The 13,395-nt window shown below is 34.4% G+C and overlaps 2 protein-coding genes across 2 annotated transcripts; one reads left to right on the top strand and one right to left on the bottom strand.

Moving 5' to 3' along the window:
* Positions 1 to 582: 582 nt before the first annotated feature.
* Positions 583 to 1,803, bottom strand: LOC146532211 (ATP-dependent (S)-NAD(P)H-hydrate dehydratase-like). Its single transcript, XM_085197453.1, has 2 exons — positions 1,392 to 1,803; positions 583 to 1,318 (listed from the first exon to the last, which is right to left on the bottom strand). Exons 1-2 carry the CDS (start codon positions 1,635 to 1,637, stop codon positions 596 to 598), a joined length of 969 nt encoding a protein of 322 aa, XP_085053579.1. The 5' UTR covers positions 1,638 to 1,803; the 3' UTR covers positions 583 to 595.
* Positions 1,804 to 2,189: 386 nt separating this feature from the next.
* Positions 2,190 to 13,384, top strand: muskelin (muskelin 1). The gene is made up of 15 exons (XM_085197450.1): positions 2,190 to 2,371; positions 2,548 to 2,760; positions 3,539 to 3,740; positions 5,152 to 5,344; positions 5,418 to 5,593; positions 6,341 to 6,452; positions 6,877 to 7,103; positions 7,547 to 7,710; positions 8,028 to 8,166; positions 8,550 to 8,762; positions 9,159 to 9,317; positions 9,534 to 9,773; positions 10,041 to 10,211; positions 10,639 to 10,829; positions 11,049 to 13,384. The coding sequence occupies exons 1-15, from the start codon at positions 2,292 to 2,294 to the stop codon at positions 11,107 to 11,109; spliced, it is 2,541 nt and encodes an 846-aa protein (XP_085053576.1). The 5' UTR covers positions 2,190 to 2,291; the 3' UTR covers positions 11,110 to 13,384.
* Positions 13,385 to 13,395: the final 11 nt, after the last annotated feature.

Raw genomic sequence — 13,395 nt, 5'->3', positions numbered from 1 at the left:
TTTGTAGAAGCTTAGCAAACCTTCACAAACGTATAAGCGGGCTATAATATTTATATTCTAGTTCCATATATTTTTATTTACAATGCTACAGTAAATATTATTACGGAGATTTTACTATTAGATAAAGAACTGAAATTTGTGGATAGCTCCAAGCGCTCTGACCGCTAAGCCATACGTTCTGTTCAAGCTACTCTAATACGCTTATTACAACTTAATTATGTAGTTAACATCTCTATATGTTGTAACTTGAAGAGAACGATGGTCAGAGCGCTTGGACGTTTTCCAAGAGGCGCAGGTTCAAATCCCGCTACGTCCAATTTTTTATACGTTTTATTACTAATATAGTTAGGATAAAATGTGAGTTAGTCTTGTTTTGGCATTATTTTTACTTTAAAACTAATAATAAAATATAAAAAAGTTTCCAAGGGAAAAACATGGCCAGGCAAGTTAGTTAGGCCGTAATCACAGTTTTTACGAATACTAAACATTAGATAAGGATCTAGCCAGTAACATAATTTTCAAGGTCGAAAATATAATAAATTCGTGGATTTTAAATTTCGCGAATATAATGAAACCAACACATTTCTATATTTATTTATGTAAAAAGTTCATCATAAGCTGAATGAATTTCATTTAACATATCTGAAGCAATCATGCTGCGCCCATGTTTTGCATATGCCTTAAAGTTACAAGTCCTTGTAAACTTTGCAGCTGCATAGGTGGAAATGCTGTGAGCTAATGCAACAGTGTGCTCTTTGACACAAAAGTTAGATTTAAGTCCCCAATTTAAAAATGTTCCAAGAGCGCCAGATAAGATATCACCTTGACCACCTGCACGTCGTCCTGAACCAGTTACATTTAAAGACCAATCAAAATTTCCTTGACTTGAATGATAGTGGTCTGTTTGACCTTTTTCCAATACTGTTACATAATTGCCCCAATATTGATACCAGGGTGTAGAGTTCTCAGGAATTGCTGGTTTAAGCCTTTGAATTTCTGCTTTATTGGGAGTTAATATTGCTCCAGGGCTAGGATAATCTTTTAAGATTGTTGCGTTTTTATAAATGGCATACAGGCCATCAGCATCGATCACTAACGGTTTTCGTATTTCTTTACATGTATTAATTACATTGTATGCTAAGTTTAACGCTTCGGGCGTTCTACCCAAACCAGGCCCTAAGACCACTACATCTTTACTATGTAATATAGAAGTAATATTTATAGAAGTATGTGGAATGACAATTAAATCAGGGCTATATGATTTTATTACCGGCGCAGCACCTGCTGTAGTAATAACAAAACTAAGATCTGCTCCAACCTTAAATAAAAAATATAAGATTTCAATTATCACAATAAACAACGTTCAGCAACTTAAATCATTTGACGAGTACCTTTAAACTAGATATAGCTGCAAAATAAGGAGCACCAGTATATTCAGTAGACCCACCAACAATTGCAATTCTACCAGCTTCACCTTTCTTTTTTCCTTCTAATTCTGGTATAATGGCTTTTATTAGATTTGGAAGATGTTTTATATCCCAAGTTTCAAAATGAATACAGTCTTCCACTGCAGAACTTTGAATTTTAGCAGTATTTATAAGAAATATTACACATAATATACATTTCAAGGAAATCATGATTAACTTATACTACAAACGGTATGCAACGTGTTATAAATATTAAGTTCTATGTTTACAAATTACAAAGATTAATTTATGCTATATGTAACTATACATGTTTCTGTACAATAGGTTCAAGGATAATTAAAGTGAATGTTATATGATGTGATCTATTGTTCATATTTATATACACGCAACAATTAATATTTTTTAAAAACTGTCTAACATCTACATATGTACAAAACCAAATAAAATACATTATTGTTTTAAAAACGAAATCTATATGTTTCTAATATTAATTAATGGTTGTTACTAAATTGAATTGAAAAAGGTACCAAAAAAACCTTTCAAAGAATAACATTTAAAATAACAATAATTATAATTTTTGTATGCCACTTGGGTAAATTAATAATGATAATCTCAACATCTTATTATTTTATTATATTAGTCGTTAGTTAATCGTCTAAGTTATGGATATATACTTTTATTATACAAGAGAATTAGTAATTATTGTTAAGTCCGTAGCTTTTCTGCGGACACGTAAAAAAATAACAACTGTCAGTTTGCCGTCTGTCAAAAATAATGTCATTTTCACCTGTGATTTGTGTAGTGTTTGTGTTTTAGGGCTAAAAATTAAAAATTGTAACACATTTATAATTTCTATATTTAAAGATGGATACCAAATACGAAAGTGTTAAGCTAAGCTATACAATACATAAATACTCAAGTTATTCCGCAAACTATGTGCCTGAGTAAGTTTAACATTACGTAAATATTTTATTTCACGTAAAACCGGGATTTCATAAATAATGCTGTTTATATTAATGTGATAATAAAGTGATTTAATTTTCAATGATTTGTATATCAAATACATTCTTAATTTATATATTTCTAATCTTATTTTGCTTTCGTTCTTTATTAATTTCAGAAATATCATGACAAACAATCCAACAGATCAATTATCTAGGTGGTTTACAGACAGTACCACATCCAACCAGTTTATAATGATAAAATTGCAGTCAATATCTATTGTAGAGTCGATAAAATTTGGCAAATATATTAAATCCCATGTAAGTGATTTAAAAAAATTTCAAATCTTTGGAGGAACTGATGAAGAAAACCTGTCACTGCTATTAACTGCGTAAGTATCATATATTATTCTAAGTTTAGCTAACATCAAACAAGTAATTTAATAAAACTTTTGATACATTATAAATTAGTAATAACATTAGGATAAGATGGGTGTGGGTGGCCCAGGGTGGAAGCACATTTTGTCATTCTCTTATTTAGGTTTTTTTAGCTTCACAGTACAGCAGAGACTGTACTGTGCCTCTTTCGCCTTGTCCAATGTCATTAAGGTTTTTATGCTCCTATCTCTTTTTATCTCATTACCATTATATGTTCATCACTCATACTATCAATATTTGGTGCTGTATAACAGCGTCCAACCAAATGTGAAACTATGCTGACATTGCGCAATTTGATCCTGCATTCTGTCATTTATTAATTTCTTTTCAAATGCCAAAACCTTTGTATTACTGACATTCTGGCTTAGAGCATTATTTTCACACCCAAAATATCTCTCGAAATAATTTTAGAGTGCACTCTGCAACCCGAATGAAATTTACCTTCACATCACCTATTTTCACTCACATCTCACTTTGTTTTGTTACAGAAAGATAATTATAATATTATTTCACTTTCCATCCTTTTAAAAATATATTGTTCCAAGGGATAGTAAAATGATGGTATTGTTGGAACATTACAGAGAACACACATACTGTTGTGCTTATTTAAATTAAATATACTTTACAAAACTTAAATGAACTTACTACCAAGAATATTCTTAGTGATGTTCCAATCATAATAATGTTTATTTATAAAACTTTTTTATTTCAATTTACATATGCAATTTGCAGTGGCTTAAAGAAAGATAGTACCGCTGAAATGTTTACATTGAGACACAGAACAACAGAAGGGCTATATTTACCTGTGAGATATATTAAAATTGTACCTCTTCAGTCTTGGGGACCAGCATATAACTATACAATATGGTATATTGAATTACAAGGGAAGAATCAAGAAGGCTTAGTGAACTCTGCATTGGACACAATTAATTTGGTATGTATTCTATCAAATAATATAACATTTTATTTTAGTTTCATGCTTTATTCTGCATTTAGTAGGGAAGACAAGCAAACTTAGTCTCAAGATGCTCTATTCTCCACTTCCTGAACAAATTTTAGACATTGAATGGTGAAACTCAACAAAACATTATTTTCTTGCCAGGGTGAGGAAGCTAAAATAATTCATTCCTCTGAGGGATCTAACCCTCAAGCTCAGCTATTAGTATAGCCTTAAGTATCAACTATAAGAAAAAAAAAGTATTATAAAATAATTGCTAAGTATACTAAAGGGCTTGCTCGTAATGATTAATTATTATTGTACAGATAATTAAAAGAAATGTTTTAATTAATGTTTTGATTCTAATTATCTAAATATATATGTTATTAATAATTATTTAAACTTCTTTAATTACTTAATGAAACTAATTATTGTAGTAAAAAGGGTTAATACTAAACTTAGTTTTAAAAAAATGCCAGTACATTTCAACAAATGGTTAGTGAAAGATGTCTTCAGTGATTCAGAACAAAAATGTAAGTTAAGTTAATTGCTACCTTGGACAAATAGAAGTTTCACAGTTTTTAATGCATACTAATGTGATGAGCAACCCCCTTAGTATATTTACTAATTATTTTATAGTGTTAACAGAGAGAACCCACTCAAGAGACTCCATCATATATTGTATTTTATCACAGACAGGGATCAATATATTGTATAATATAAGATAAATTTAAATATATATTCCCCTGTACCCTCATATTTTGTGGGAAAACACCTAGTGAACCATTCTATTTATATTGCTATCTTATTAAAGAAAATATCCATAAATTTAAAATTAAAATTTTAGTCAGTTCAATATATTTTTTGTAACAATTTTATAAAACAAAATACTTAATATTGATATAACTTTTTTACCCATGAACAGTTAAAACGAACACTAACGCCCAATATTAATAATGTATCTCCTATCTCCAGTTAACGTCTATCTCGTACTGTCCGACATATCTATCCAATCACTAACCTGCATGCCTACCTCCATCTCTGTCTATTTCAATCTATGGTAGCAATTTTTGGATTAGGATTGGTTATTAACATTGGGCGTAAATGTTAGGGGAATCGAAGTTTGCTAAAATACAATAGTAAAAACTGTATTTATATCAATTAAACCATTTATGAGATTAGTGTGCACAAACACAAATAGACGAAAACTTAAAAATTAATTGTTTTGGTACAACATTGATACTACTACACTGATAAAAGTCTGCTACATTTATAAATGGCTCAAATTTTAGATTTTCTTTTATATATACATACAGACAGCAATCAGTTACAATTTTCTTATACACATAGATTGCATACGAAAAAAGAAAAAACCATATAATTTTAGTTAACTATTATGTACTTATAGCGAAAAGAAGAAGAAGCAGTCCGAATACTGTTAAAACATTTACGGCGGCGGAGATACAAAGATGCGTTTGAAGCTTTATCACGGGAGAGTGGGGTTCAATTGGAGGGGCCCGTACAGACTCGTTTGTGGGATGCGCTGGTTGAAGAAGGAGATTATAAGCTTGCTGAAGAGATATTTGATGAAGCTGCTAAAGGTAAGTTGGCTGCTTATTATTTTCAACTTCACACTGTATTTGTTGTTTGTGACTGTATTTAATTGTCTAACAGATGGTGAACTCGACTGGTACATGTCATGGCAACCCTATACACCTCAGTGGCGGCAGCTATGTGGATGTTCCCAAGCAGTAGAAGACAGGTTGTGCTGTGACCCTCTACCCGCCAATCCAAGGCCCCGTGCCGTTGACCTCGCGTGTGCTGATAGGGAACCTCAAGCTGATATGCCGGTAAGAATTCTTTTCTTTTATTTTCTGAAGATGTCTTCGATTAGTATATTATGTCATAGCAATTCTATAAACCTCAATAAGCAGTAGAATACAGATATTGCTGTGACCTTGTGATTGTGTGTGTGTGTGATTCCTGCCAATCTAAGGCCCCGCGCTGCTGACCTCACGTGTGCTAATTGAGATTAAACTTTATTATTATTATGTTTCTCTGTGACGCATCAGCCGAGATATATCTCTGGGTAACCACAGGTAATTGCCCAGGGATGGTCGCCGGTTAATGCGTAAGAAATATGGAAAATGTGGAACTCTAAACTAGGACTATGGAATGGAATTTGGATGGACTGGGCTATTGAATGAAACGAACACTACTACACTACTATTATTAAAATTAGATATGCCGGTAGAAATTTAATTGTTTTTAGTTCGGGAGATATCCCTTTGGCAGATTGCCATCGTAAGGCAGATTGCAATAGTATTTTTTGTAGTAGTAGGTGTTTACGTTATTGGTATCTATTCGTAACTGCGTCACACATAATACAGTATGAATAAAATTGTGAAATAAAAAAAAAATCCTAACACTTAATTTTTTTTAGGTATGGGTTTGAAATATTTTACCTTATATGCTGTTCCCGTAAAAGGAGCGCAGACGCTTCCATATTATATAGGTGAAGCTACAAAAAATTGTTAATAAACAACTTAATGGAGTTTAATTATCGTACAATTTTTTTTTTTTAAATATTTTATTAGGAGTTGGCGGTAAACGGTGACTCAACAGATTGTTATTCATCATGTAACAGCAGTTGCTCCAATAGACCAGGTCCGAGGGGTGGACATCAACTAGTAGTGGATCCTAATACAGGTATGTATACTTATTATGTTTATATATTTGATGTTTATTGTATATTAAGTAAAATATTAATTTGTATTTGTAATTAAACAATAAGAAAACTCCAAAAAAAATTGAATAAGAAAAAAAATATTTGCCCGTTATATATTCTCATTTTGCGTAGTCAAATTTGCGTGTATTGCTTAAAAATATAAAAATTAACAGTTACAAATTTAAATTTAAGTAATTGATGTCGTGGTGTAGTAGCACAGCGTGTAACTAAACTAAACTAAAACGCGATCGATTCTTCTTTTTGGGAATGAGTTATCTATATTTTCTCACTCCGGCAACAAGACATACCGCGGTATTGAGTTGCGTACTCAACATGTAATATCTTTAATTTTCGGGCGGTGGGTAGAGAGTATGTAGTAGGTACTAAATATTCTAATATCTTTAGGTACATTATACCTATTCGGTGGTTGGGACGGTACAGGAGACCTAGATGACCTGTGGAGTTTCGACACAACCGCAGAGAGGTGGACGCTACTCTGTAGACACAGTAGTCTCGTAAACGGGCCATCGCCTCGGTCCTGCCACAAAATGGTATTCGACCCGGTCAATGAATGTTTGTACACTTTGGGGCGATATTTGGACAACGCTCAACGGGTGCCTAGTAATATGAATGTGAGTTGACTTTTTATTGTGTTGCCCTGATAAAATAAAAACATAATATTCTGTAGAATAAAGTACTGTTAAGTTCTGTTCTTTAATTATGGCGTTCCCAAAGAATTACGATTTTTTTAATTTGGCATAAAAAGTAATTCTTTATAATATGCTTATTGATATTTGTTATTTTTTTCTATTATATAAAAAAATAATTTTTATTATATAAAAAAAATTTCTATTATATAAAAATATTTTATAAAAAAAATCACATAAAAATAAAGTTAACAGCTTTTCTCAACAAGAACTAAAATTATGGGTTCGATTTCCACTCGAAGAAATGAGTTATTTTCATTTCCTCGCTCAGATAATAACACTGAGTGGTGTGTCGAGTTCCGCCATTCAACACGGTACGTATGTACGGTACGCTGTCTTCTCCGCTCTAATAGCAAGTATCGTTCCAGAGCGACTTGTACACGTACAGCGTGCGCGCGGGCGCGTGGTCGCTGTTGTGCGCGGACACGGCGGCGGCGGGCGGCCCGCGCCTCGTGTTCGACCACCAGATGTGCATGGACGCCGATACCCAGACTATATACGTATTTGGGGGGAGAGTATTGCCGGCTAATACGTGAGTAATTAGTTTTCTGCCAGTGTGACCACCTTTATGTTAATAGACAGTTGATATTTTTATGTATAAAGTGAGCTTATGTTAGTATCGTTTTGAAAATCTTTTTAAATTAAACATATCTATGGTTTTCATAAGTGTTAATTTGTTCGATTATTTGGAAGAAAATATTATAAGTACAAAAAAGATTATATGTTTAATTTTATGAGATCAGATTCCAAGTCCGACTTCATTTAAGACTCTGATAAACAAAATTTAAAAACTCTGATTCCATCTTCAGTTTCGTTAAAACCATTTCCCTATAAGTATAAATATCCCAGGTCGGAGCTCGTCCACCCGCAGTACTCGGGTCTGTACGCGTACTACGCGCGCAGCAACACGTGGCAGCTGCTGCTGGCCGACAAGCATGAACTGCACGCGCCGCAACCGCGCGTCTCGCACTCCATGCTGTTCCATCCGGTTGGTGTATAAAACAAGCATGTTCTCTTTTTATTAGAGGTTTTAATAATTTAATAAGAGGCCGTCGTGTCGCAGCGGCACAAAGATGACTGTAACGCGACGGTTGTGGGTTCGATCCCCACTCGAGGAAGTGAAATATTTATTTACGTTTATATTTCCATTTCTTCGCTCTGGTATCGAGGCAAAGCGCGGCGTTGAGTTCTGCCACTCAACACGCAATGCCTCCAGAATTCGGCAGAAAGTAAGGAACGGAGACTTAACACTAGGTTCATGCCTGCCCTGCTGTGCGCGAGATACAGCGTAAGGCTGATTTTTATTAATTAATTCGGTTATATGCGGGATACTGCAAAAAGATGAATACATAATAAAAAATGTTCACACAGGTACAACGCCGCCTCTACATGTTCGCCGGACAACGCAACAAGGAGCAACTAGTCGACCTGTGGTGGTGGGAGTGCTCGGGAGAGGGGGAGGACGAAGGGGAGGGCGGTCTCGCGCACGCGATGTGCTCGGCGTCCCCGCGCGCACCGCCTCCGCAGGGGTTCACGCAGCGGGCCACGCTGGACCCCGACACGGACGAGATATATGTGTTGTCGGTGAGTCAAGCGTTTGAAACTATGTACCTGTGCTGGGGGAGGGGGATGTGCTGAGTCGGTTGACGAGAAAAGGGGAAAAGCCGTTGATGGTGGGGCTGTATAGTGGGGACACAGAAGAGGGCAGGAGGCTTCCCCACTCCCCTCTACTAGGTATGGCTCATACATTGTGTCCAACCGATCAATTTGAAAACGTTTCTGTTTCTATTTATCGTTTGATTACCCCTGTCACTTTTCATCTATAAAATATGAATGTAACTTAATTCGACCTATTTTTCTAAAATTGTATGAAAAATATGCTTTATTAACTTACAAGCAAAGTTAATTTGTAACGCATATTTATGATAATATTTATAATAGTGTAAAACTTAAGCTACTACAAGTACATATTTGTTGCAGGGTATGAGCAAAGAAAAGGACAAACGTGTTTACAACACACTATGGGTGTTCTCCTTGCGACGTCGGTCTTGGACCTGTGTGTACCGTAACGGGAGTGTGGCGCCAAATGAACCAAGACCGAGATTCGCTCATCAGTTGGTTTATGATCCTGTGAGAAAGGTATGATATATTTTAGCCAGGTAATAATAGGTAAAGTGTGTAAAATATTTTTAAAATTCGTATAATAGTTTTCAACGTCGCAGGACTTGAATCTGCGTCTCTGGGAATTGTTCAATATATTAACATTTTTAAAGTGTTAATCTGCACTTAGTTTAAATATTTTTTTATATGTGTTCTAAAAAAAAGTATCTCAATAAGATTTACGTTATGCACCAGATCCATTACCTGTTCGGCGGTAACCCCGGCACTACCGGCAGCCCGCGCCTCCGCCTCGACGACCTCTGGTCGCTGCGCCTCCAGCGCGCGCCTGTTGACCGCGCACTGAGCGAGGCGCGCGCGGCGCTGCGGGAGGCCCACTACCGGGAGCTGGCCATGGACCCGGACAGGGGCAGCGACGCATTAGAGTACTTGAGACGAGACGTGAGAGAGGTCATGGACCATGGAGATCCGGAACAGGTAATTTAAACTGTGGGCTCGATTCCTACTTGGGGTATTATAATTTTTTTTTATGGAAAAACCAAGGCAACTCGGTTGCCTTTGTTCGTAAGGGTCATCTGATGGTATATTCTCTCGGTTATATTTCCTCTCGGAGGTTTTCACCTTCGGATCCTTAGTAACCAGTGCCTTGGCCCAGATTTGATTTGCTCAAGGCAGCAAGCTTGCAATACGTATCTTAGACGTATATATATAGTATAGTAAATCTAAAATATCTGTACGTTGCAGGTGAAGCACTTCCAGAAGTTGGCTACGGTGCTGTTCGCGGGCGGCGCAGCTCAGGCGCCGGAGGGAGGCGGCGTGGCGCTGAGCGCAAGACGCACGCGCGGGCTTGTGCGCAGGAGACGCGCGCAGCGGGACCCCGCCGCCTCGGGGGACCTCGCCGTCGCGCTCGCCGCTGTCAGTCATATACTTGCTTATATTTGAATGTGATCTATATTTACCAATAGTAATCATATTCCATTTTCAACAATACCGAATTTATATTACCGGACGATTATTATCATTGCATTTGCGTTTAGACGCTATCGTTTTGGGTCTTACAACTTCTATATTGTACAACATTTTTCATTGATTGTGAATACTGCTGTAGTGGAACGGTGATACAGCTGCTGACTGCGATAGTTGTGAATTTGAATGTCACTCACGAGAATGAATTATTTTCATTGCACAACGTTGAATTCCACCATTTAATACGTATTGTGACAGATAATAAATAATAAAATATTTTAACACTAGATTCCCATTACCTACTCTGCTATACGCGAAATATACCGGAAAGTTGTTTTTTTTATGTTATTTAACTGTTTATATGGTACCACACCAGGTGCTAGGCGCGGACGACTCGTTTTTGCCTGCGCCAGTGCCGTTCGAGGAGGCGGTGGCTGGGGCGGAAGGCCCGGGGGCGGACGGCGGCGTACACACGTGGGACGTGGGCGACGACTGCGACGACGACGCACACACCCACGACGACGACGCGCGCGCCGCCCGTGTACGCCTCTACTACAGACTTGCCAGGTATAATAATAAACAATTATAAGATTATTGTTTCAACAATTAATTTTTACTAGGGTTATACCTACATTGAATCTTTGAATTAAATACAAATAATATCCATTTAATATGCAGTCAGCATTAGCAATATTAACCAGGTACGGGAACGACTTTTGCGTCTATAAATATTAAATTTACAATTATATGCTGAGTAACTATTTATATTAAATTATATTTTTTCAGATACTTCCGACCCTCCACAGTACCACCCGACACTGACGTTATGGACCTAGTGCGGCTATAAGTTACTTTATTAAAATTTATTTATAATGTACATTTTTTAACTTTGAGGAAAAGAGAAGTTAGTGTTAAGACACTATATGCCGAGACGTCTGTGAACATATGTGGAATGTAACATCCCGCTTTTTTATCATTTCTACAGTATGGACATTTAGTTGTGGCCGCCCTAAAGCTATAATTTCCTGCGCAGATTTGATTTTAGAATGTTTTCATATTTTGGTTTATTTTCTTTCCGAATGTATAATACGTAAATGATCTTCGAGACAGCCACAACATTAGTAATTATTATAATATTAGTTATTATGTAAAATATTTTTGTATTTATTTTTTCTATAGAATGGTCTGAAATATTTTATTAGAAACATGGAATACATAAATCATAGCTATCACGATGTTTCAAAGAATACCAATACGTATAATTCTTCTTACATTAATGTAGCAACATCTACATTTGTAAATTTTCTATGTTACTGATGAAACTAAATGTACTGTTAATAGTGTGGCTCCTACGAGACGTAAACATAACAGTATTTTGTATAAAAAAAGATACTAAAATCTGATATAAATGTGTACATGGCACGTAATTTTTCCAATGTCTACATTATAATACTGTCACTAGATTTTTTTAATTTCACAAAAATATGATAACTATTTTTGCTCTCCTTGATTCTACTTCACAGTGCATATTTATATAATATATAACGTTTATACACAATTATAGTTGCTAGTCCCATATAGTTTATTATTTAAATATATCGATAATATATTGCAATTTTGAACATTACATTACAAAACTTACAATAAATATTCTAAAAGATTAATCATAAGATCTGCATTTTATTCATCTTTCCTATTTCATAGTTGTTGCACATTAAATATGTAGTAGCTGTCATATGAATCTATAAAATTTTGACATTTGTATATTCACTTTCTTATATCATTAATACTATTAGAATATAATAAAATATACATTAAAATTAATATAACAACAATTATCAATTTGTGTTCTGCAGTGCTCTCTACAATTAATGTTATTTGATACATTCTTTTCTGTTCTATTTCTTATTTATGGCTTTTAAGTGTACCAGTTAATCAGCATTAATATCCAAGGCACTATGAAAATTGATAGGTATATAAATATAGGACTATAAAAAAGGAACTAATACATTTTGTATGTTTATTTTTTTAGTAGGTTTGACACAGTTTTGAGATACATATTTATTGTTTCCAAATAATATCTATCAGTGCAAACACTAGTCATTACTCATTTTAAAAAATAACTGAAACTATTATCTTTTGTAAATTGTAGTAAGTATACGAAAATATTCGTGTTATTATACATTTAATTTATTTATTTTGCTATATTTGACTTTGTGTAACGCACTAAGCGTTTTCTAACACCATTTTACATTGAGTTTTTGAAATATACTGGACTATTAAAAATAACTACACAGACGCAATATGTTTAAGAAAAAATAGATTTAGATGTATGAAATTAAACTGTATATTATGTGATAAGGCATCTTATTAAGGCATCTATTATTTATAATGATTATTGTAATTTTTTACTTTAAAAAGTTAGATAATCGCACAATATTTTACTAATTTTATTCAGTAATACATCCATTTTATTATAGCATTTATATAATGTACATTTGACTATTGTCATTATTATCAATAATAAATTTAATCGTATTTTTTCATGTATGTATCAATTCATGGTAAACTATTTTATGTAAAAAATGAATGTTTAATCTATTTAATGCAAGTAAGTCTTTTGCAGTGGTGGATTTACATATTTTCATGGGTGACGCTGTTAAATTTTCACCATTGCTTTTAGAATGGTTTAAGGGGTGCCCCCCCCTTAATAATTTACTGATGAATGGCACTTAATAATGAAAAGTTGTAGGACATCAGAATACAGAAATAGTTTTTTAAATTATTGATGTAACAAAAAAAAGGTCCGCCTAATTTAACATCTCAAAAATCAGCTCAGCTGCTGGTAAATTCGCCACTGGTTGAATACAAAATGATTTTAAGAATTATTAATTGTATCTGTACTGTCATTTCCTGAGATTTGTATAATAATACATTTTAAGAATCTGAACGTCTAACCAAGTAAAATGTAAAGCTGCTAATAGTGAGAAGTCTATTTAGTTTGTCTACGGACTGTGATATGAATCTTAGTCATGGGAAGGTATGAGAGACCGTGTATTGAGTGTATATTTATTGTAAGCATTTAAATACAATAAAATCATTAAATATTATCTCTTTTGATTTATTATAGGTC

The sequence above is a fragment of the Heliconius melpomene genome, chromosome 14 (genome assembly GCF_056956725.1).
Source record: "Heliconius melpomene rosina isolate 202511_hmr_F chromosome 14, ASM5695672v1, whole genome shotgun sequence".
NCBI classification, from domain to species: domain Eukaryota; kingdom Metazoa; phylum Arthropoda; class Insecta; order Lepidoptera; family Nymphalidae; genus Heliconius; species Heliconius melpomene.
This window is presented reverse-complemented; position numbering and strand designations above follow the sequence as displayed.

What these genes read in the sequence shown, in the direction of transcription:
- LOC146532211 (XM_085197453.1), bottom strand. Translation starts at nt 1,637, where the DNA reads ATGATTTCCTTGAAATGTATATTATGTGTAATATTTCTTATAAATACT. An exon ending in CAGCTATATCTAGTTTAAAG is followed by an intron (nt 1,319 to 1,391) that starts GTACTCGTCAAA and finishes TTTTTATTTAAG; the next exon opens with GTTGGAGCAGATCTTAGTTT.
- muskelin (XM_085197450.1), top strand. Translation starts at nt 2,292, where the DNA reads ATGGATACCAAATACGAAAGTGTTAAGCTAAGCTATACAATACATAAA. An exon ending in AGAGTATTGCCGGCTAATAC is followed by an intron (nt 7,711 to 8,027) that starts GTGAGTAATTAG and finishes TAAATATCCCAG; the next exon opens with GTCGGAGCTCGTCCACCCGC. An exon ending in ACTCCATGCTGTTCCATCCG is followed by an intron (nt 8,167 to 8,549) that starts GTTGGTGTATAA and finishes ATGTTCACACAG; the next exon opens with GTACAACGCCGCCTCTACAT.